Here is a 23,627-nt window from a genome sequence, read left to right on the forward strand (position 1 = left end):
CACTTGAAGCGAATGCTTTAAGCCCAGTTTTCATTGAAAACGGTTCGGTGTAAAAACATTTTGCCTCCAGACGGACCCACTATGTAGCAGCTCTAGTGGACGACGGACTCGATCCTCTCCGACACAGCCTGACTGATGAGCTGGTTCATAAACTCAACACCGCCGCGCACATCTGCATCGACAACCCTCAGACCGAAAGCTGCCACGTACATGTAAATTATGGGTAACCGCAGGGTGCGGTGTCAGCAATTTCGCGACTTAGCGGTATTTGTTACGTCGTGATCATGTATATATGACTTGATCGCCGATCACGTCACGGATGACGAAACGTTACCTATGTGTTTGCTCCAAAACTAATAACTTACGGTATATTTGATAGACGTCACAAAGCGATCATGACGTCATACGAATTATAATTTGTGGCGTCAATGCATCCTTCACTAATTTGTGTTTCTGGTGCATTCGAAAAACCACTCTTATTGAACATTTTTAACTATGCTTTGGCAGAGAACACAACGGTATAATCTCACAACTCTATAATGCCGATGACAATTGTTCAAACCTACGATTTTTTAAGTACCTCAAAATGACGCATGCGCATGCGCAGTATCATGCGTAGAGTTGTCTGTGTTGTTAATTAAAACATCTTTATTTATCAAGAAAGCAACAAATAATTTGCGTTTTCAAAAAAACTTTTTTGGATGAATTGGCAGATTGACACTGGCGGAATTAGGCACTGTACCCATACGTTTTTTCTTAGTATCAGAAAAAAACTACACTTATTTTTTATTTCAATACATGTATATATTTCATCAAGTGCTTTGATGAAATTAGTCCGTGTATGTTTCAAGAGCTTTTCTGATATTATGGGCAAAATCGGCGGTCCGGTGTCTGACATTGCGTCCTGGCCAGAATGACGTCATGGGGCGCGATCGGCTGTTCCACAGCGTGTGCGCGCGTGTCTCCACCTATAGGGCGTGGCTTGATCAGAACGCCAGCGCCCTCGCAAAGAGCGATTTGCAGTAGTGCGGCATGCGAGCGTCTGTGTGACCTAGATTGATTGACGTCCATCATATGCTGGGCAAGCGGTTTTTTTGAGATTTTGAATAAAGAATAAATAGAGAATACTAGGTCCCTGCCGAATAAAGCGAAGTTTATTTTGCGAGGTTTAGAAAATCTGAACCACGAGCCTTGGCGGTTCAGATTTTCGGGCCGAGCAAAATAAACTTTGCTTTATTCGGCACCGACCTAGTATTCTTTTTATCCCATTAATTTTCTTAAATAATGAAAACAAATTCTTAAAAACTGCAGCTTTAGCGTTAAAGAATATGACTTTTGTCGTTTGACGTGTGAATAATGACGTCATGAGTACGCGCACTAAATATTTGTAAAAAATGTTGTTGTCTTTTGCTTTTTGCGTTGCATTTTGTGTTTTAAAATATATTACATCTTGGTATCAAATTGTTTGTTTTGTTGAATCTGATTCTATTGTACTTAAATAAATACTTTTTTATAGTTGATTCCTAGTAATATGACTATAAGAGTCCACCGCGCGTGACAGCTATATTTCAGCATTGCCGAAATAAAGGAAAATATATTCCACAGTGGTTTATTTCCACAATGCACGTCTTATGGTGGGATTAAATAAAATAAATCGTACAAACACGTTACTTTTGTTCATTTTATTGTAAATACTCAACATGTTGCGGTCTATCGTTGTGCAAAAATTATAAAATACTGTGGAGAGCATATTGATGTACCAATTACCTCGATAATAAATAGAGAATACTAGGTCGGTGCCGAATAAAGCAAAGTTTACTTTGCGAGGCTTAGAAAATCTGAACCACGAGCCTTTGCGGCACCGATCTAGTATTCGATTTATCCCATTAATTTTCAAAGTCGTAGATTATTTCTTTAAAAATAGAATAGGAAAATCGAACTACACGGAAAATCCCAAAGTTATTTTAAGCAAACATTGTTTCATTATTTTAATCGTGTCGAGCCTAATACATTACAAAAAGATCAGAAACTAACCTGTTTTTCTGTTTATCATACCTCTACGTCCCCGATTTTGAAGAAATAATGAAAAAAACACTAAACAACTGCAGCTTTAGCGTGAAGGAACATGCATTGTGTCGTATGACGTGTTAATAATGACGTCACGAGTACGCGCACTTAAAATTTGTAAATAATGTTTTTATTTGCTTTTTGAGTTGCATTATGTGTTAAAAATATATTACATCTTGGATTCGATTTAACTCAAAATGATTACTTTATAGTTGATTCCGAGTAATATGACCAGTCTCCGCCGCGCGTGACAGCTATATTTCAGCACTGCCGAAATAGAAGAAAGTTTATTCCACAGTGGTTTATTTCGACAATGCACGTCTGATGATGGGATAAATAATAGCACATATATTCGTTCAGGAATTTTCCCCAATTTGTTAAAAGAAGCGTTTGTTCTACCAATATATAAAGGCACAGACAGAGAGGACTGTAATAACTATCGTCCGATTTCAATTTTGCTAACTATATCCAAAATATTCGAAAGGCATCTATCAAATAAATGAAAAGAATTATTTCGTATAACAAATGTGTTGAATAAACATCAGTGAGGGTTTAGAGAAAATCACTCTTGCCAAACGGCACTTATTTGACTCATTGATGAGTGGCTAAAAGATGTAAATAATGGTAACTGTATTGGTTCTGTTTTTGTTGACATAAAAAAGCTTTTGATTTAGTTGATCATGAAACTCTGTTATGCAAACTAAAACTTCATCACTCTTCGGATGGTACTTTGTTCTTTTTTTCATTCTTATCTTAGTCAAAGACAACAATGCGTTAAACTAGGGACTAGTTTTTCTACCCCTCTAACTATTAAGAGTGGTGTCTCTCAAGGTTCTATTTTAGGCCCTCTCTTGTTTCTAATTTATATACATGATATTGGGTTATTACTAAACCAATCTGACATAGACTTGTATGCTGATGACTCGACACTATATGCTACAGGGGCCAATCCTTCAGAAATTCAGACTAACTTACAAAATGATATTTATTCCATATAAAAATGGTGCACCCTAAATAACATGATGATAAACCCTAATAAATCAAAATGCATGCTTATTGGCTCGAAACACAAAATTAAGAATATCAACCTTTATCTGAAAATAGATAATATTGCTATTGAAAATGTCACTAGCCCTAAGAGTTTAGGACTTTATATCGACAAACATCTGCAATGGAAAGTACACATTGATAAATCATGCTCTAAAATAAGCAGTAAAATACATATGCTAAAAGATATCAAATATCTCACTTTTGATTTGAAGAAATTATTTCATAATTCATATATTTTTACCAATTTCAATCACTGTTGTACGATCTGGGGCAACGCTAATAAAACCAATTTAACAAAAGTGAATGTCTTACAAAAACGCGCAGCGAAAGTCATCCTACAAAAGCCAAATAGAACACAATCCAAAGATTTGTTTTTACAAATTTAATTGGCTCTCGTTTAATAATAGATGTAAATACCACACGGCAATCTTGATATATAAATGTATCAACAATCAAATTCCAGAATATTTAAATGAAATTATAACGTTTTCTCGAAATCACAAATATAACATAAGATCCGCCACCCATAACGATATTGTTAATACCAAAGAGAATACAGGTTATAAGATAAGAGCTTTTTCATACCATAGCATGGATATTTGGAACAGTATGCCAATTAAAATAAGAATGACATGCTCTATCTCTGCTTTTAAAAGGCAACATAATGCACATTAATTCTAATCAATGATATGTCATGTTATTTTCTAATCAATGATATTTCATGTGTGTCTGTCTTAAAGGCAAAATGTGTGTTATGTATGGTGTAAAAAAATATTGTTTGAATGTTTAACTTGTTATAGACCTATTTGTTGTATGTTATTTAAAAAGGCCACATTGTAAAAAATGTATTGATTCATCTGCATAATATTTATAATGTGTCATGGTCTGTATGTGTAACCTTCTGTTAATAAAGCTTTTATTATTATTATTATTATTATTATTATTATTATTATTATTATTATTATTATTATTATTATTATCATTATTATTATTATGATTGTTATTATTATTATTATTATCAGTAGTATTATCAGTAGTATGAATGTAAACGAAAACAAAGCAAGTGACGTCGACGTCATACAGTAAAGTACAACATCGTTGGCGGAAAATATAAGATACTAGTTTATATATATATATATATATATATATATATATATATATATATATATATATATATATATAGATATATATATATATATATATATTATATATATATATATATATTAAACACATACTATTACAATATACAAAGATGTTCACTGTTGATGCATCAGCCTATTAGTAATAATATAAATATAAAAAAAACATTGTAATAGGCAAACATCAAATGTATATACGTGGAATTATGCTTATGTTCTATATGTAATAAAACAAACAAGTTTGTTTACAAACATATTAGAAGAAATATATTGAATTCAATCGAATTCGTGATGTTTACATTCACTTATGTTATGGTGAAAAGGATGATTTCTAATTACCAATTCATAATAACTCATTTATTTTTGACAAGGAATACAGGGCTGTTTTTTTATTCACCCTACCAAACAATATTTGAACAACAATCTACCAAAACCACAATAAGGTAGTAAAAGACAAGGGTGAATATCAACCGTAGTAAAACAATAAAGTTACTACATGTACTTTATGAGTATAACGTAATCCAATAACTTAAACACATCAATACACAAATGGCGAATGGTTTAAGGTCCTCTCACAAGATGGTCGTCAGAGGTAAACAAGGTTATTACCCTCTCGCGTCTTTTAACAATATTACGGAAATTTTAACCAGGATTTTGACGTTCGTATGTCGTTGACGTCATTCTTTCATAATGACGTTACGTTTAACGTCGTAACCACAGAAATACCACTGTCTGAAAGGTCTTGGCAAAATGGAAATAATAAAAATTCCGAGATTGCACACATGGCACGAAGAGAACGCCGTGTAAGTATTGATATAATGAACCTCGTTCTGGAAAAAACTGGGCTTATATCAATCCGCACAGGCTTATCAGGGACGACACTTTCCGCTTTTATGACATTTTTCGTTTAAATAAAGTCTCTTCTTAGCAAAAATACACTTAAGGCGGAATGTGTCGTCCCTGAATAGCCGTTGCGGACTGCACAGGCTAATCTGGGACGACACTTTACGCACATGCATTATGCCCAGTTTTCTCAGAACGCGACTCAATTGAGCTTCATTCTGGAAAAACTGGGCTTAATGTACGTGCGTAAAGTCTATACAGGCTGATCAGGGACGACACTTTCCGCATTAATGGAATCTTTCGTTTCTATGAAGTCGTCTTTTAAAGGAAAATCCAGTATATGTGGAAAGTGTTGTTCCTGATTAGCCTGTGCGGACTTCGCGGGAGAAGTTGTGGCGACTGTTATGCACATGCATTTAGCCCAGTTTTCCTCAGAACGGATGCTTAATTGTGTGAAATGAGCGGAGACGTAATGGCTTTGACATCATCCGATTCAGCTGTAGAAAAACTACTAGTAGATTGTAGTCTTTGATGTTGTTGATAGAGATGTTGACAGTGGTATGGTAGTGGGTGTGGGTGGTGTTAGTAGTAGAGATTGTGTATAAGTAAGTACTAGTAGTAGTAGCAGTAGTATGAGTGGGGGTGATGTTTTTGCTGGTGGATGTGTCGGCGGTGACAGCAGTAGTATCATAAGCATAAGCAATATAAGTAGAGGCCGAAGCAGCAGGGAAGTACCATTAGTGGAACACTTATCATAATAAGGTCTCCAACTAAGTTTACAAAATAAATCAAACAGACAAGAATAATCAAACTTTCAAATAATATTTATACGATTAATTGATATTTCCATTTAAACACATAAGATAAAGGACATCACAAAATGAAACGAGATGAACACGCGAATGTTTAAATTACAATTTTCAGTGCTTCTTTCATAGGTTCCGTTCGTTAGAGAAATTCCTCGAGTTGTGTAAGCGTCTGTGTAGAGGGCGCCACCAGACCGGAAACGGAGCGGCACCGGTCGTCGTGTTGAAGGAAATCTTGAACGAGAAGAAATATCCAGGTTATATTTCAATTAATCATTTTGCATTCATACGTGTTTGAAAGTTTTGCCTATCTAGAGAGTTCTTTCCCCCCTTCTGGTTTAAACCAGATTTAAAGATCGCACCCATGCTTTTATGGTCATTTTGGTGCATTTCAATGGGGACTACGTTAAAAGATGAACGTTTGCCGTGCGTTTATTGAAGTACTGTGCTTTCGTCGAAATCTCATTGCCGGGACACTGTTTTCCAAGAGTAATAATTAAAACCATAGATGAGTTGCATAAAGTGGGGTAGATAAATAACTGGACTAGATTATGAAAATGTAATGTGTTTCCATTTTTGTTCAAAAATATTAAGTTTATCGTTGTGGAGGGCTATTTCTTTTTCAATTTGGATCTTTAGTTTAATAATTTATAAACAGTTCAAAGTAGGTTTTGTTTTTTGTTTTTCATGCTGAATATGAAATATTTCATTAATATAATTATGTAATTCACAGTGTTATTAATTTCTGGTATTGTATAAGTATTTACACAGAAACTGATATTTAAGAGAGACAGTTTTATTCTAATTGTTGTTTCTCTAGAAAAGTTGTCAATTGGTTCCATACAGTTTGAATATGTTTACACTCCCAGAAAATGTGTTCTATTGTTTCAATATGTTCGCTGCATATATCACATGCATTTGTGTTGGATAGGGTTGCACTTAAAAAGGTATTTATTTGTAGCTATGATTTATGGACATATATATATTGAAAATTTCTCAGTGTGCTATCTATAGTTGTTTTATACGGCATGATAAATATTTGTTTTCCAATTTAAGTCTTGTTCTCGAAGAAAGATTTGCCATTTATTTTGAATTTTGGAGTTTTCTAGAGGGTTTTTAATTTGTAGTGTGTAGAATATTTTGTTCGTTTTGTTTTGTTTCGCAAGTATGTTTTCTACGAATGATGTTTGAGTACATGGTGTGTTATTTGTATTGGTTATAGATTTAATATGAATGGGTATGCTTTTGGTTAATGTGTAATACATTAGGCAATTGCTTGAAGGTATTCCGTATATTAACATATATTCTCAAAGGAATAGAAGTCCTTAATTCTGTAATCGTACAATTGGTTGACATATTTAATGTTTCGTTAAACCAATGTTTATAGAAAAACGTCTTATGGTTTGAAGTTATGTCTTTCTTGTTCCATAAAATAGTTTTACTGTTGGTTTGTGTTTCTAGGTTATGAGTAACATTTACTCCATGCCGATAGAACACTAGATAGAAATATGTTTTCATTTGCAATTTCATGTAAAATATTATTGCTGATGTTACATTCAAAAAGTAAGGAATCACCATATTTTTGTAAGATTTTCCGGTAGAATAATTTCCATTTACTCGTATTGGTATTATCTAGGTATCTTTAAACCCAGCCGCATTGGATTGAATTCAAGAATGAGTTAATGTCCGTTAATTTGATACCTCCATTTTCTACTTTTACTGTCTACTTTTTCAGTGTGGCTATGTAAAGTTTATTTTCGATTGCAATTAGTTGAAGACGACAGCTCCGTCTTTATAAATAGGTTCGCAAAATGTGATATACAAGAAAAGGGCATTTACAATTCTTTGAACGCTTTCAGTTTCCTAATGCATGCTAATGGGATCCAATGGGTATTTGAATTAGTGTAATACAACCTTAAATATACTCGTTAATTGGAAGTATTATAATTTTATGACACGATAAAAGATTAACCCATTTATGCCAAGCGTCTAGAAAAATGCCTTGGCAAACAGCGTAGACCCAGATGAGACGCCGCATATCAGGGTCAGCGCTGTTTGCTTAAAGGAATTTCTGTAATAAATATTCTAAATATAGATATAAGTATACTAAAAATCCCTAATTTTGGAAATAAATTGATCCAATTCAGAAGGATGTGAGAATCCACTAGGCGTAAATGGACATTACTTCATTTTTTCGCAAAATTATAAAGATAATTAGTAAGGCGCTTGACTATTTTAACATACCAGAAATGATGTTTTGGAGCACCCATAATACTATAAAGACGTGTCCTGTCAACACTATGCCACATGTTGTTATTATACAAATTAAATACGATACCCTTGGTGTAGCAGATATACGAAATTTGAGGAGGTGCTATATAAATTTGATAATTTGGTGAAATCTATATGATTTTGTCGATTTCTGAAATAACCGAAGTTGCTCCAATCTAACCGACTTTGTCGGTTTCTGAAATCACCGATTCTGTTCGATAAAACTTTTGATTATATTGCAATAAACTAGGTTAACTAGATAAAAGGCCAAATTATACCAAAGTTACCGAATACTACATTCATTCTCTTTTGGCCGCACCTTAGAACAAAGTTACCGAATATATCAGTCTCTTGTGACCGCGCCTTAAACCAAATTCTAACACGGCACGCGACTCGTTTTCTATAGACAAAGAAGGAAATCAAGTGTGGGTTTTTCTGCAATAAATTATGGGCGGAGCTTAATGTTTCGAAAATAGTTCCGAATAAATAAAGAAAATATTGCAGTAATTTGCACGTGCTAAAACCCGCTCTAAAAGAAATGTAATACATGTAGCATGCATATAAATGTTATGAAACAACAAATTTTATATTTGGTGATAAGTTGCATAACCACGACTGCAAAAAATGTTATTTGTTAAGAAATGTAATTAAGAAAACATTTATAGCATGTCAGCTTTTCAGTAGCATCAATAAACGTGACGTCATTTATGCTTCGCACTCGTGATTTATTCCTACGCATCTTTACTCCTTACTGTGGTTTATTCGACAACAAACCATGATAGAAACATATTATTTCTTAAATAACCGAAAACATCCGTCTCATGTGACCGCACCTGTTTCAGTACCGGAACTGCAAGTGCTCTACTACTCGCTCAGGGATGCGGCCTTCTGTTACCGACCACCGGAAAGCAGGCTGGAGACGGGCAGTCATACCGAACTGTACGTATGCTTGTGAGCCGCGCAATTGAAACACCGGGCTTAAAGCATGAGCGTAAAGTGTCGTCCCAGATAAGCATGTGCAGTCCGCACATGCCAATCAGGGACAACACTTTCCGCCGAAAGTGGATTTTCGCTATGAAAAGACTTCATCTGAACAAAAAAATCCATGAAAGCGGAAAGTGTCGTCCCTGATTACTCTGGACGGGCTTAACAGGCTTATATGAGACGACACGTTACACTAATGCTTTTAGCCTCGTTTTCCCAGAGCGAGGCTCATATTTAGTTTATAAAACGGGTTGATGGGGTGATTTTCGACGCAAAAACATGCCGAGGAGACCCATTGGTGCCTTTTTTAACAGACCAAAATCTCGAACGATTAAATACCATTTAGATGCTCTTGTGACCTGGCATTTTTAATTGAAGTGGAGGAGAATATCGGAAATAGCATGTTTCTGTGCTCGCCCTTCTGTTTTTCTGTATGTATGCGTATTTCAAGTGTAAGATGTACTTCCGACTTGTGGCTGCATTATGTGAGGACCCGGATTGTGTCCGTACACGACTTAGTATTATTTCGGCGAATGATTATACATATAAACACCAGCCCTTTTTTAATTGATGATATTCAATGTCGGCATGGTCTTGCAGGGTAAGGAACACCTTACTACACGAGGAAAAAACACATACCCATCGTTCAGGTTTGGTGACCACCAACCTACCTCTCAAACGACGGAATGGTAATCGAGCCCGTGTGCCCGTATGCATAATTAGACATGAGCCTCGTTCTGGGAAAAAAAATTGCTTATTGCTGATGCGTAAAGTTTCGTTCCACATTAGTATGTGTAATACGCACAAGTTAATCACTGTCCGCTTTTATGTATTTGTTCGTTTTAAAGAAGTTTCGTCTAAACAAAAATCCAGTATAGGCGGAAAGTGTCGTCCCTAATTAGCCCGTGCGTACTCATCATTAATTAAGCTCTGTTTCCCCAGAACGAGAATTCCATATAAAACGTTATAATCAGGCGATCGTTTTCAAGACCAATCAAAATATACTGCAGGTTCCCGGCCTCCGTGATTGGGCGATGGGTAAAAGAGGTTACAACTCTGAAGAAACTATGCGAGCAGTACTCGGAGTTAGTTTCGCATTTCATGGACGTGCAAGAGGTATACATATAAATTTATCATAACTGTTTTTAAAATAAAATTTAAAGTTTTAATACATGCACCATCAGCCATATGTTCTGATGTTTTCCTCGCTCATTTGTGCTTTGTGGTTGTTGTTTTTTTCGAAAAAAATATTAATAAATATGACCAAGTAATTAGTAACAATCGTCAAGCTTTATAATCAGAATACTGCTTTAACATTTTAATGAGGCTATATATCCTAGTATAGAATTTCGAGACTCCTTACTTGGCTTGTTTACAGCGATAACGTTATTTATGTACTTTAGTTGTGTCACTTTATAGGCATGGTATTACTGGACCTACAGAAAGCGTTCGATACTGTTGATCATTCTACCCTTATTATGAAACTTGTTGATGTGTCTGGTACCTTCTCACAGCCTTGTATGATTACATGTGGTGTCCCACAAGGGTCCATACTCGGTCCCCTTTTGTTTTTAATTTATATCAATGCCATGTCCGCAGTGGTCAAAAACAAAGTGTTACTATATGCGGATGATTCTGCTATTTTGGTTTCTGGGAAAAATAGGTCAACTATTGAAAAAGAATTGACAGAAGATCTTGAAACTGTTAGCCATTTGGTTAGTTGATAATAAATTGTCCCTGCATCTTGGTAAAACTAAATCTATCATATTTGGGTCTAACCAGAAACTTAAGCAAAATAAGGATCTTCATATCACATGTAATGGCCAGGTTATTAATTCAACTTCATCAGTAAAATATTTAGGTGCCACCCTTGATCAACATTTAACAGGTGAATCCATGGTTACTTAAATCATCAAAAAGGCAAATGCCAGGTTAAAATTTATGTACAGGAAACAAGCATTTCTTACAGACCACACTAAAAGACTCTTGGTTTCTTCACTTATCCAGTGCCACTTTGACTATGCGTGTTCCTTCTGGTTTCATGGTTTAAATAAATATTGGAAGGATAAGCTCCAGGTCACCCAAAACAAATTGGTCAGATTTGTTCTCAATCTAGAACCCAGGTCTCATATCAGCAACCAACAGTTTGTTTCTTTAAACTGGTTACCGGTTTCAAAAAGAGTGGAACAAATTACACTATGTCATGTATTCAAAATTAAGCATGGCCTATCTCCAAGCTACATGAGTCAAAACTTTGTAACTCAGGATTCTGTTCATACTTATAGAACTAGGTCTAGTGAACATGGGTCATTTGTGCCTCCAAAGGTTAAAAGTTTTGGGATTAAGTCATTTGCTTACCTAGGATGTAAGTTATGGAACATGTTACCTCCACATATAAGGAGTATTCCCACTTTCGATACTTTTAAAGGGGCGGTAAAGAACCACTTTTTAGAATTGTGATTTTTGTCCTATTTATTTTTGTTTTGTTTTTAACTCCTTAATAGTCCCAAGAGTAATGTGATATTATTTTATTATTAACATTGTGCTTTTAGCCTGAGATAACTACATAGGTCAGTTACTATAAGGCCTTTCATTTTTATCTTGTTACATTGTCATAATCAATTGAGCAACAACATAATTTAGTCATCTTTATAACTACCTTTGTTCTTTCATATTGTGATGATTATTTTTATTTTGTTTTCATGGTTCATGCCTCTCTATGTCAGACCACCATCAGTAGAAAGGACCACAATGGAAACAAGAGATTATCATCTCTTTTTTGTGTCATCCTTGATTTTGATGTGTACTGACATGGTTCATCACACAGCATTTCATTAATAACATATGTTGTTAAATTGTAATGTGTGTATGTGTTGTTGTATTATGTTATGTTGCATATTATCGAAATAAATATCTATCTATCTATATGTCAGTGCCCTCAGCGCTTTGATTTCTTTAAATGACAAACAGCGCTGCTGGAAATCCCGAGACAAACTCAAGTTACACGCCAGTATGCTCGAGGCCGCCGAAATGTCGCTACCAAATTACGTAGACACCGCCAAAGAATATGACGCCAGGAAGCTAGCTATCAAAGTAGGTTACGCACAACCCCTTTTGTTGCAGATTCAAGTATAACGTGTAACGTATTTATTGTAAAGAATACACGCATTTTCTGCTGTGGTCTTTGATCTGCATACATTTGGGTCTTAACTAAGTCAGCGAATTAAGCCGTGCCCCGTACCCCGTTTGAAGCTGTGTCGATTTATTACAAACTGTAGCGCAACTAAGAATTATATTGTTTTAAATAACTTTAAAACAACTGTGAAATTAAGATCACGCGAATAACCGTAGCTGTTTGTTTTGTCTTTTTTAAAATGCTACAAACTTACACGTCATCACGATACTTCACGAGATTTTAAATGTCTTTATGTTAACATGATTGGCTTGCTTTGTTTTCCATACGTAAATTGTGAATAATTTTGACTAACGAATAAGCAAATGTCCTATATAAACTGAGGCGTTTTGTTTAAGCTTACCTAAAATCAACTTGTAGAGATTTGTTGGTGAGTGTACTTCTTCACGTCGTTCGCAAATTTGAACGTACGTGTTATACAATGTATTATACTTAATAAAAGGTTACAAAAGTGTAGTGGATATGGTGTCCGCCGAGCGAAAGGTAGGTAACGGGATCGATCACACTAGGAGCGTTGTTTGGTTCCCCCATAGACACCAAATACCTTGTCTATCCAGGAAACGGACCCTAGAGCGTTTCAATAAGCCATGCAATCGACCCAAAATAAATAGGTTTAACGAACTACTTCATAAAAAAACATTTTTAGGGGCTGAAAAAGGACCTGATTGATCGCCAGGCACGGCACCACAAGAACATCGTCAAGTACCAGAGCATGCTGGGAGAGGAAGCCAAACTGCGCGCGCATTTGCACGAGGTAATGGCTTCACTTACTGCATGCGATTCATTGAAGTGTAAGGTCGTAGTTTTCGTTTTTATAGAAAGAGGTGTGGCGTCCTTGCTATCATTCCATGCATGGCTTGTGACGTCGTTGCTTTCATTCTATACATGAACGTGTGAAGTCGTCACTTTAGTCACGAAGCAATCCCTCTGAGGAAGCAAGGGACTTACAGTATAACAACACATATTCAAATATCCGAAGTTTGTATAATTCGATTTTATATCGATATTCTGTTAAATGTTGATATACTAGGTTTTTCGTAATATTTGGATCTAACAACACGCGCGCAAAAGATATGATTCCCTCACCCTCTCTGTGTGTCACTGTAAATTTACGGTGTATTTATTTATTCTTACCATTATGATTAAACATGTCAATACAATTACAATGCACAATTAAAACTGAATTAAAAGACAAACGTAAGCAACGCGTATGAATACTTAAATTCTTCTCCGATGGAGAGGTACGATTTTGACAATAAATGTTTGTTAAAATATACCGATAATGTTGTTATCACCGTTAATCAGGCAACACTCACCGGGTTTCCATTCTAATGCGCGTAAATGAAAGTACTGAGGCAAACGACTTCCTTATTAAGTCACACGCCACATAAAGCTTAAATGTAGTCTAACGAAGACTTCGTTGTTGTATTTTTTTAACATATGGATCGTTGTTAATTAGCGGATGAACACTGTTTTTATTAAAACAAAAGAAACGCTGTTTAGAACATTTTATTAGGTTGTTTTTTATATATCAGATTAGCCGTTCTTTTGCTGTAACAGATGTATTATTGTTTTAACTGACGAACTATGGGTTTTAAACAGATACATTTTTTTAAACAAATTAATCGTTTTTTAACAGATTAAACGTTTGGTAATTAGAAGGTTAATAGTTATTTTTTAAAACAGATGATCAATTGTTTATTATAATATTTACAGCTGTTTGTTTATAGATGAACCTTTTTTTATTATAGATTAACCGTTATTATGAACTTCTTAACAGTTGTTAATTAAAATTAACTGTTGTTAATTTACTTAATTACATGTGTTTGTTATAAGATTAACCATATGAACATTTGTTTATAATAGATTAACAGTTATTTATTGACAGACGAACATTTGTTTAATAACAAATTTTCAATTGGTTATTTACAAATATATCGTTGTTTTTAAATTGAACATTTAAGCATTTCAAATTCTAATATTTTTGCTATAAAATCTTCACTGTCTATTTTCAATGCGTTTTCACTTATTTCGGAAATAACTTAAAAAATCGTAAATAAGAACTTCATAAATCGCCACTCATTTTTCACAGATTTCGGAGCAACTCGAAACGGAGATCGTCACGTGCCTTTGCGATCACGTAACCAAGGCCTGGGCTAACCTGTGCCGAGCAACGCACCCGCTCTTGTAAGTCAGTAGTAGAGAATTTGTGTACCGTCCGTGCATATGCATGGGTCGAGTTCTGAGAAAACTGGCATAATGCATGTGCGTTAAGTGTCGTCCCTGATTAGCCTTTGCAGTCCGCGCAGGCTAATCAGGGACGACACTTTCCGCCTAAATTGGATTTTTGCTAAGAAGAGACTTCATTTAAACGAAAAATGTCATACAAGCGGAAAGTGTCATCCCTGATTAGCCTGTGCGGACTTCACATGCTAATCTGGGACGACACTTTACGCACATACATTATGTCCAGTTTTCTCAGAACACGACATGTATGAGCTTCATTCTGGAAAAACGGGCTTAAAGCATGTGCATTAAGTGTCTTCCCTGATTAGCCTGTGCAGTCCACACAGGCTAACCAGGGGCGCCACTTTACTCATACGCTGGCTTTACATTTAATCGTCAATAAAGAAAAAACTTAAATGTTAATATTTGGAACGGAGTGGTACAACTATTCACCGAACGTCACGGATAATCACATTCAAGCCGACTTGATCAGTTCGTGGAACGCTTGACTACAAACTCGAGGATCCTGATTGATATCGGGCCCAGTCACATAACTTGTACCGGTATGCTGATTACCGGTAATCATGAAATCCTTTTTACGGCCATTCTCCCCCTGCATCTGATTTAAGTAGGGCAGTTGTCAGTTACTTGCATAAGTATATGTACTCAATTATTCGAAACCAGCCTACCTAAGGGAAGTGGGTTTTGAAACCCTACTACCGAAGGAAAGTGGGTTTCGAATCCAGCATACCTAAGGAAAGTGGTTTTCGAAACTAGCATACCTAAGGAAAGTGGGTTTCGAAAACAGCCTACCTAAGGACCGTGGGTTTCGAAACCGGCCTAACTAAGGAAAGTGAGTTTCGAAACCAGCCTACCTAAGGAAAGTCGGTTTCAAAAGTAGCCTACCTAAGGAAAGTGAGTTTCGAAACAAGCCTTCCTAAGAAAAGTCGGTTTCAAAACTAGCATACCTAATGAGAGTGGGTTTCGAAACCATCCTACTTAAGTAAGTGGGTTTTGAAACCAGCCTACTTAAGTAAAGTGGGTTTTGAAACCAGCCTACTTAAGTAAAGTGGATTTTGAAACCAGCCTACCTAAGGAAAATGGGTGTTGGTCTACTGAGTGCCTTAATATGACTCAAAACAACGGAAAATCCAACTAAACACATTCACAAATAAAATCAGGTCGACTAGTTAATAAGCAAGTGTAAAAAACGTTGCATTCTAAACTTAGAATACACAATTCAATAAAATTTGACGAAACATTGAACGGTAAAAACATTGACTAAAATAATTTTTATTTTATATGAATTTTGAGAGAAGACCGACAACAAAAAAGCGTCTATGTATACGTATTTTTTATATTAACGTATGTTTACATGTATTCAACTGAGCTATTGGGTTCTGTCCACGCAGGTTTCAAAGGGTGCTGGATGCTTTAGAGTTAAGCAGGGGCCTTTACTGCTACACCACCACGTTTTTCCTAATGAACCTACCGCCAGTAAGTTTGTAGCATGAGCCCCGTCATGAGAAAACCGGTCTTAATGCTTTGGGCGTGAAGTTTCATTCCAGATTAACATATGCAGTCCGCATAGGCTAATCAGGGACGACATTTTCCGCACAATCTGGATTTATTTAGAAGAAACTTCAATTTATCAAAAATTAAATAAAAAGCAGAAAGTGTCGTGCCTGCGGACAGCACAGGCTAATCTGGGACGACACTTTACGCACATGCATTACATCAGTTTTCACAAACGAGGATGCTATAATTTAAAGAAATTAAGGGTATTTTGTTAGTCAGTCTATGGGTGAGTTTAATGAATCATGATATGAAATGAGAACAAGTATCTCATGCTTTTCAAAAAGCAAAGAAAATTAAAATATACGTAAACGTCATGATAAAACCGGAAAGTTGTTTACATGCCATGACGTCACATACCGTTTCAATGTCAGTTCATACAAATAAAGTTTTTGGTTTGTCAAACAAAAAAAAGCCACTGAAAAAGCTTTAAAAGCTTTATTGCACATGTTTTATAACACTATTCTTTATGGTTTAATATATCACACAGAAAACAAGATACAGCATGTAATAAAATGACGTCGTTCTTTTATATGACGAAATTGTTTTATAGGATCCACCACATTTATGGTTGAAGCGCAGTTGTAATTGCATCATTACACATAATTGCATCTTGCAACACGCGCACTGTTTCATTATAAGACCGCACCTGCAATGCGAACCTTTCTTGTACAAAATAATGTTGAACGTTTGCATCGGCTCACGAATAGCTAAACATAATTAGAAAAAAAACAATTTGCACCTACATGTACAACTGCACCTCGACCATACTTGTTATGAGTTTCCTCACAGGGCTCAATTCCAAGCGTTTCCAAGATAATAAATCAATATTAAATTAAGTTGTACGTACCCTTAAAATATGTTCATACTTAAAGTAACATAAATACTCAAAATCAACGAATACTGCGCAAAATATTTCGTAAAATAAAGTTTACCCATAAAAATATTCGTTCCTTATAGAAATAGCCAAAATTTCAACGCTAGATGTGGTATGGTAACATAGATTCAACGAGATACAAAATGTATCGTATTTATTTTTTGTGGCACAATATACTCTATTTAAATTTCCTGAAACGATATATATTCATACGACACAAATACACTTACATGGGACATTAGTATGTGTTGATTATATTGTTCCACCAAAAACAAAAAAGATAATTTTATATCTTGTTAAATCTATGTTTCCAGACCACATCTAGCGTTGAAATTTGGGCTATTGCTATAGGAAACATTGATTTTTTATGTGTTAACTTTATTTTTTGAAATATTGTTCGAACTATTCGTTGGTTTTGAGTGGTTTGAGTGCTTTTAAAATTATTAGACAAAATTTATATGTTTTTAAATATTCATAATTTGAAAAGCATTTGCAATGACAAAGGGAAATATTGCAAATCTAAATATACCAATCTTTTCATATTAAATTTCATTTAATTGAAAATAATTATATGATCGAATGAAGCATATTGATCGAAAAAAAAATTGTAAGTTTTGAGAAGTGAACAAAAATATATAACAAATCAGCCTGTTATACCAAAACGTTTAGGGTCAGAAGACTGGTCGGGATTGTGGAGATAAACATCTGTTTAACGACTAATTAATAAAAAGAAATTCAGATTTTATTCGCATGACTATATTGTTCGTTTAAAGAATTAAACGGTCGATCCATTACAGGACGATGTTTGCAGTAGCAATTTCAACAAAAAAGTGCAGCGGGCTCGTTTTGAAAAATCGTTGTTTGCTCAACATACGACAGGAGACGACGAAGACTCAGGATACGGTACGAGTCGACATTTTGAGAATTGAGTCACGGTCTGGTTAAATTCGTCTCAATGCACGTGCGTAAAGTGTCGTCACACATTAGCGTGTGCGAACTGCACAGGCTAGTCTATGACGACACTTTACGCCTAAACTGGATTTTCGCAAAGAAGGGACTTCCCTTAAACGATAAATACCGTATAAGCGGAAAGTGTCATCAATGCCGTCCGCACAGGCTTATCTGGGTCAACACTTTACGCGGTTTCATTAACCCATTTATGCCTAGCGTCTACAAAAAAGGCCTTGGCAAACAGCGTAGACCCAGATGCGGCGTCTCATCAGGGTCTGCGCTGTTTGCTTAAAGGAATTTCTGTAAGAAATATTCTAAATAAAGAAACAAATAAACTAGACATCCCTAATTTTGAAAATAAATTGATCCAATTTAGAAGGATGGGAGAGTCCACTAGGCATAAATGGGTTAACGTATATGTGGGACTGATGCTTAGCGATTATACCTCTCAGTGTCTTCTTTTCAATAAACAATTAAAGTGGCCTTTTAACAGATTTTAGCATGTGTTAAAGTGTCATTAAATGCTTTACATTGATAAATTGATAACTGCAAACATTGGATCTAACAAGCTCCAGTAAAAAACAACAACAATACAATTGAAAAAAGAGAAATAACGTAATCCTCAACTGGGCTCGAACCACTGACCTCTGGAGTAACAGTATACCGCTTAGACAACTCAGTCGAACCACTGACCTCTGGAGTAACAGTATACCGCTTAGACAACTCAGTCGAACCACTGACCTCTGGAGTAACAGTATACCGCTTAGACAACTCAGTCGAACCACTGACCTCTGGAGTAACAGTATACCGCTTAGACAACTCAGTCGAACCACTGACCTCTGGAGTAACAGTATACCGCTTAGACAACTCGGCCATCCGTGCTCATTCTATGAGTGATGCATTTTATACTTTAACTATTAAGAAATCCTCGTAGAATCACACAATATAACGACAACAACAGAACTCTCCAAATTATTTAATCGTTTCACTTCGCAACTCTTTATACTTTTGAGGGTTTTAAATCGTCAAAAGATGCATATAATGGATATTTTAGAGCATGTTAAATGTTCAGTATTACTGTTTCCTCACAAATATCATGACTAAAACGTAAATTTTCTGAAACAACTTTTTAAAATTGTGTCAATTTACCAAAACGTGAAAAGGCACCTTTAATAGTTCGTCGCACTAATTCTAAATGCACGAAAGTCCAAAAAAGTGATTGTGAGAAAATCGCTTCTAAAGTTTTGAAACAACAAACCATATATTATAAAACAAGATATCTTTATGAAATTTCGACTGGTGGTTGAGATGTATTCAATCTATCAATTTGCACAATTTAAAGACAATTATATTAATTAATAATTACATTCGCGAATTTTTAGCGTAAATTTTAAAGAAAAGTTTGAGTTTCTTGAGTATGGAAATCACATAGTTTACTTATTTATATAATCCTACACAAAGACATTCGCGATTTTAGAATTAAAATGAATAGAAAATTGTCACGTTTCGCCAATGTAGATGGGTCAATAGTGCCCTAGTAGACAAAGGTACACATATGCCGTTTGTTGCATCGCGTAGAGCTCGTCAAGCCCAACACAATGATACTAAATATGCCATTTTTGAAATTTTTGACATTCGCGACTTTAGAATTAAGGTGACGGGTTATCTGTCAATAACACACTTTTGGATAAAAATACTTCTGGACCATTCGGCACTTAGAGTGACACCACTTGAGTTTGAACCAAGGTGACTGCGTTTGAATCAAGGTGACTGAGTTTGAACCAAGGCAAGTGGTACTGAACCCAGGCAAGTGAGACTGAACCCAAGTAACTGAGTTCGAAATCAGGTGACTGAGTTCGAGCTATGTTTGTGTTTGCAAGATGCTTATCATCAAATGTATACGTATTTTCCTGACTTTTTAAAATTTTGTCAATTTACCAAAACGTGAAAAGGCACCTTTAATAGTTCGTCGCACTAATTCTAAATGTACGAAAGTCCAAAAAGGGAATTTGAGAAAATCGCTTCAAAGTTTTGAAACAACAAACCATAATTATATTACAAAACAAGATATCTTTAAGAAATTTTGACAGGTGGTTGAGATGTATTCAATCTATCAATTTGCACAATTTAAAGACAATTATATTAATTAACAATTTCATTCGCGAATTTTTAACGTAAATTTTAAAGAAATGTTTTGAGTTTCGTGATTATGGAAATCACATTGTTTACTTATTTATATAATCCTGCACAAAGACATTCTCGATTTAAGAATTAAAATGAATATAAATTGTCACGTTTCGCCAATGTTGAGGGGTCAATAGTGCCCTAGTAGACAAAGGTACATATATGCCGTTTGCTGCATCGCGTAGAGCTCGTCAAGCCCGACACAATGATACTAAATATGCCATTTTTGAAATTTTTGACATTCGCGACTTTAGAATTAAGGTGACGGGTTATTTGTCAATAACACACTTTTGGATAAAAATACTTCTAGACCATTCGCCACTAAGAGTGACACCACTTGATTTTCGTAATTTTTGTTGTTTCGCCGCTATAAATATGTCTAGGGATTCTCATCGTGTTAACAGCAATATGCCCATCTCGCCTTTCAGAATCCTGCAACATCCGAGTGTGCATCAATGACCGCCCAAAAACGATTCCAGAATATTTTCTGAAACTGAGCCCAGGTAACATTATTATTATTCACAGTTGTCACAGAAAATAAACACATTCAGGGTTCCCGCCGGCTCAAAACAAGTTGTCGCCACTTAAGTTCCACGCTTTTTCAAAGTTGTAATAAACGCATTATATTCAGCTGCGAATTAATAACAACCCGACCAGACAAACTTCATATCACAGAGTTTGAACCGAGGTTACTGAGTTTGAACCAAGGTAACTGAGTTTAAACCAAGGTAACTGAGTTTGAAACCAAGGTAACTGAGTTTGAAAACAGGTGACTGAGTTTGAACTAAGGTGACTGAGTTTGAACCCAGGCAACTGGTACTGAACCGAGGCAAGTGAGACTGAACCCAAGTAACTGAGTTTGAAATCAGGTGACTGAGTTCGAGCTATTTTTGTGCTTGCAAGATGATTATCATCAAATGTATACCTATTTGCCTGACATGCACTTTTTATAAAGGGGTATTTACGTATGAAAATGGTTCCACCGTTTTGATGGTGTCTTTTTCTAATATTTACATATCGTCCCAATAAATAGTAACACATTGGCGACACGAGCGGGCCGATATTCGTAATCGGCGGGCCGTCAGAACATAATAGATTGTAAGTTACAGTACAAACATATGTGAGAAAGCCTCTTGAACACACAAATAATTAACAGAAACGTCATTATTTTTAAGCATATTGCTTTTACAAAATATTATGGTATCGGCATTTAAATTACCTCCGTGTAACATCGTTTTATTTCATAAACGACAGTCTGTCTTAATGTTTTCCGAGTATGTACGTAAAACTGCGAATATTCGCTCAGAAAATAAATGGAATAGTGGTCCGAATACGCAACTTTATCAAATGCTTCCGTGATGTTGATATTGAGCGTTCTCTTTAACCACAATAGGTCCCGGTTCGAACCCAAGGTAATCTTTTTTCTATCAACGTTTTTCTTTTTGGATGGTATAACAAGTTTAGACTACTCCAAATATTTGAGTGTTGTTAAAAATACATTTAATGACATTAAAAATACGAAATGAGTCACTTTATTTCTCCCCTTGTCATTTACATTTTGAATCTAGCATTTTGAATTGCAATGTTTACGTGCGTAATTCCTTCCCGATCTGTATCGTTGCAATATTTAAGTCCCATAAACACTCAAAATAAACGAATCTTTCGAGATTTGCTTCGGGCAGCTTACGAGACCACGTCGTGCTTCCGACGCTGCCCGAAGCCAATCTCGCGTTCGCTCGTAAACGTTCGGATATCGTCGCGGACATTCTCATGGGATATATTGTAACACAAAAAATAAAAACAAGCATTTTGTATCTCGTTAAATCTATGTTACCATACCACATTTAGCATTAACATTTTGGTAATTGCCTTAAGGAACTCTGATTTGTTTATGGGTTTACTTTATTTTACGAAATATTTTACGAAATATTCGTTGAATGAGAGTGTTTATGGGGCCTTAATATATCGGAGTTGTTCTATTATGACTTTGTTTTCATATATTTAAACGTTTGTTTGAACAATAGATATGTTATTTGAAAACTAGGTAATTCGGAATGTCAATGCTTATGTGACCAATATGAATTATTTCGGACCGATTGCCTTTAAAGACAGTTGCATTGTATATAAGATATGTTTCATATGTTTATACAACATCTAAAATTCTCAACTGCAGCACGGATCTGGCATACTCATTTGTCGCTAACGTGGGTGCTATTGCGAGTGAGGCTCGAACTTTAAAGTTTTACTGTGAAACTAAAATAGTTCATTTTCTATAAAAATATTCAATATAAAAACTACTATGTCTAATTTAAAAGTTTGTATTTCTGCTTTGTTTTTATTTAATGATTTTACAAATGACTTATGACTAGGGATTGTTATTTTTCTGGTTCCCCGCGGGAAGATAATAACACTTGTGTGCTAATATTTTCTTCATTCCACTTGTTATACCTTGGTTTTGAAGTCCTTAACAATAGGAAATATGCGGAGAAAGAACAGAAAATTAACATGCCGTATACATACACCTTCAATACCTTAATTGTGACGGATATATGTTGTGCATGTGTTTCTCTTTCGTGAAAAAGCTACATGAATTCTCAATAACGGATTTTAACGAATATCCGAATATCCGGATACTGTGCTAGTATTCGAATAGTAATTCAGTCTGAATTGCTCTGTTTAAAACCAAGACTATATATTAGGAAAATAACCAATAGAGTCTTCAATTTATGGCTTAAAAAGTTATATTAAGATATTTAAAATAAATCTGTCCCGAAATAGTGCGAGAGGCATTTTAAACTTTTATCATCTCACTCTAAATCAGCGGACGCTTTATTGCGGAGGATTCCGGAATTAGTCGATGTATCACAATTGCCTCTCTCGCTTTGCATGCGATTTCGTGAAGCTGAAAATGTTTTCATTGGACAAGATTGTGTGTCGCCTTTGTTTATTCCGAAGGATTCCGGAGAAAGTCGATGTATCACGTTTGCCCCTCTCTCTCTGCAGGCGATTTCGTGAAGCTAAAAATGTTTTCATCGGACATGTGTGTCGCCTTTGGTTACCAGAAGAACGGCAGATTCTCGTTCAAGAAGTGGGGCTTCATTTACACCGACACCATTATGGATGACAGCGAGGACGCCGAGAGTGATCCAGAAATGGACAGCACAACGACGGAGTCTACAAACAAGCTTCTTTAGTCATTAGCTCACCGAGCATTGGGAATGATTAAACTAGAATATATTATTTAAATATAATTGTTTTTGTTCCTTTTTTTTTGGGGGGGGGGGGAATATATGTCTGCAGAGCACTAGAAATCATAAACAGAAAAGGTTTACTCCAAAATTATTGTTTGTTTGGTTTTATTTATTCGGGATTTTTGTGGATTTACCTGTTAAACTCGTCATCTTATCCAAGGACAGTTGATTAAGTTGGCGAAGGACTTTTACAACACGAACTCATCACAT

The 23,627-nt window shown here is 35.4% G+C and overlaps 1 protein-coding gene across 1 annotated transcript; it reads left to right on the forward strand.

Annotated features, from left to right (window-relative positions):
- Positions 1 to 4,915: 4,915 nt before the first annotated feature.
- Positions 4,916 to 23,417, forward strand: LOC127854879 (uncharacterized). The gene is made up of 11 exons (XM_052389985.1): positions 4,916 to 5,059; positions 6,038 to 6,162; positions 9,019 to 9,115; positions 10,171 to 10,276; positions 12,131 to 12,253; positions 13,000 to 13,107; positions 14,446 to 14,540; positions 15,992 to 16,076; positions 17,829 to 17,934; positions 20,595 to 20,669; positions 23,170 to 23,417. The coding sequence occupies exons 1-11, from the start codon at positions 5,007 to 5,009 to the stop codon at positions 23,358 to 23,360; spliced, it is 1,164 nt and encodes a 387-aa protein (XP_052245945.1). The 5' UTR covers positions 4,916 to 5,006; the 3' UTR covers positions 23,361 to 23,417.
- The last annotated feature ends 210 nt before the right edge of the window (positions 23,418 to 23,627 follow it).

Source organism: Dreissena polymorpha, chromosome 13 (genome assembly GCF_020536995.1).
Source record: "Dreissena polymorpha isolate Duluth1 chromosome 13, UMN_Dpol_1.0, whole genome shotgun sequence".
In the NCBI taxonomy this organism is placed as follows: domain Eukaryota; kingdom Metazoa; phylum Mollusca; class Bivalvia; order Myida; family Dreissenidae; genus Dreissena; species Dreissena polymorpha.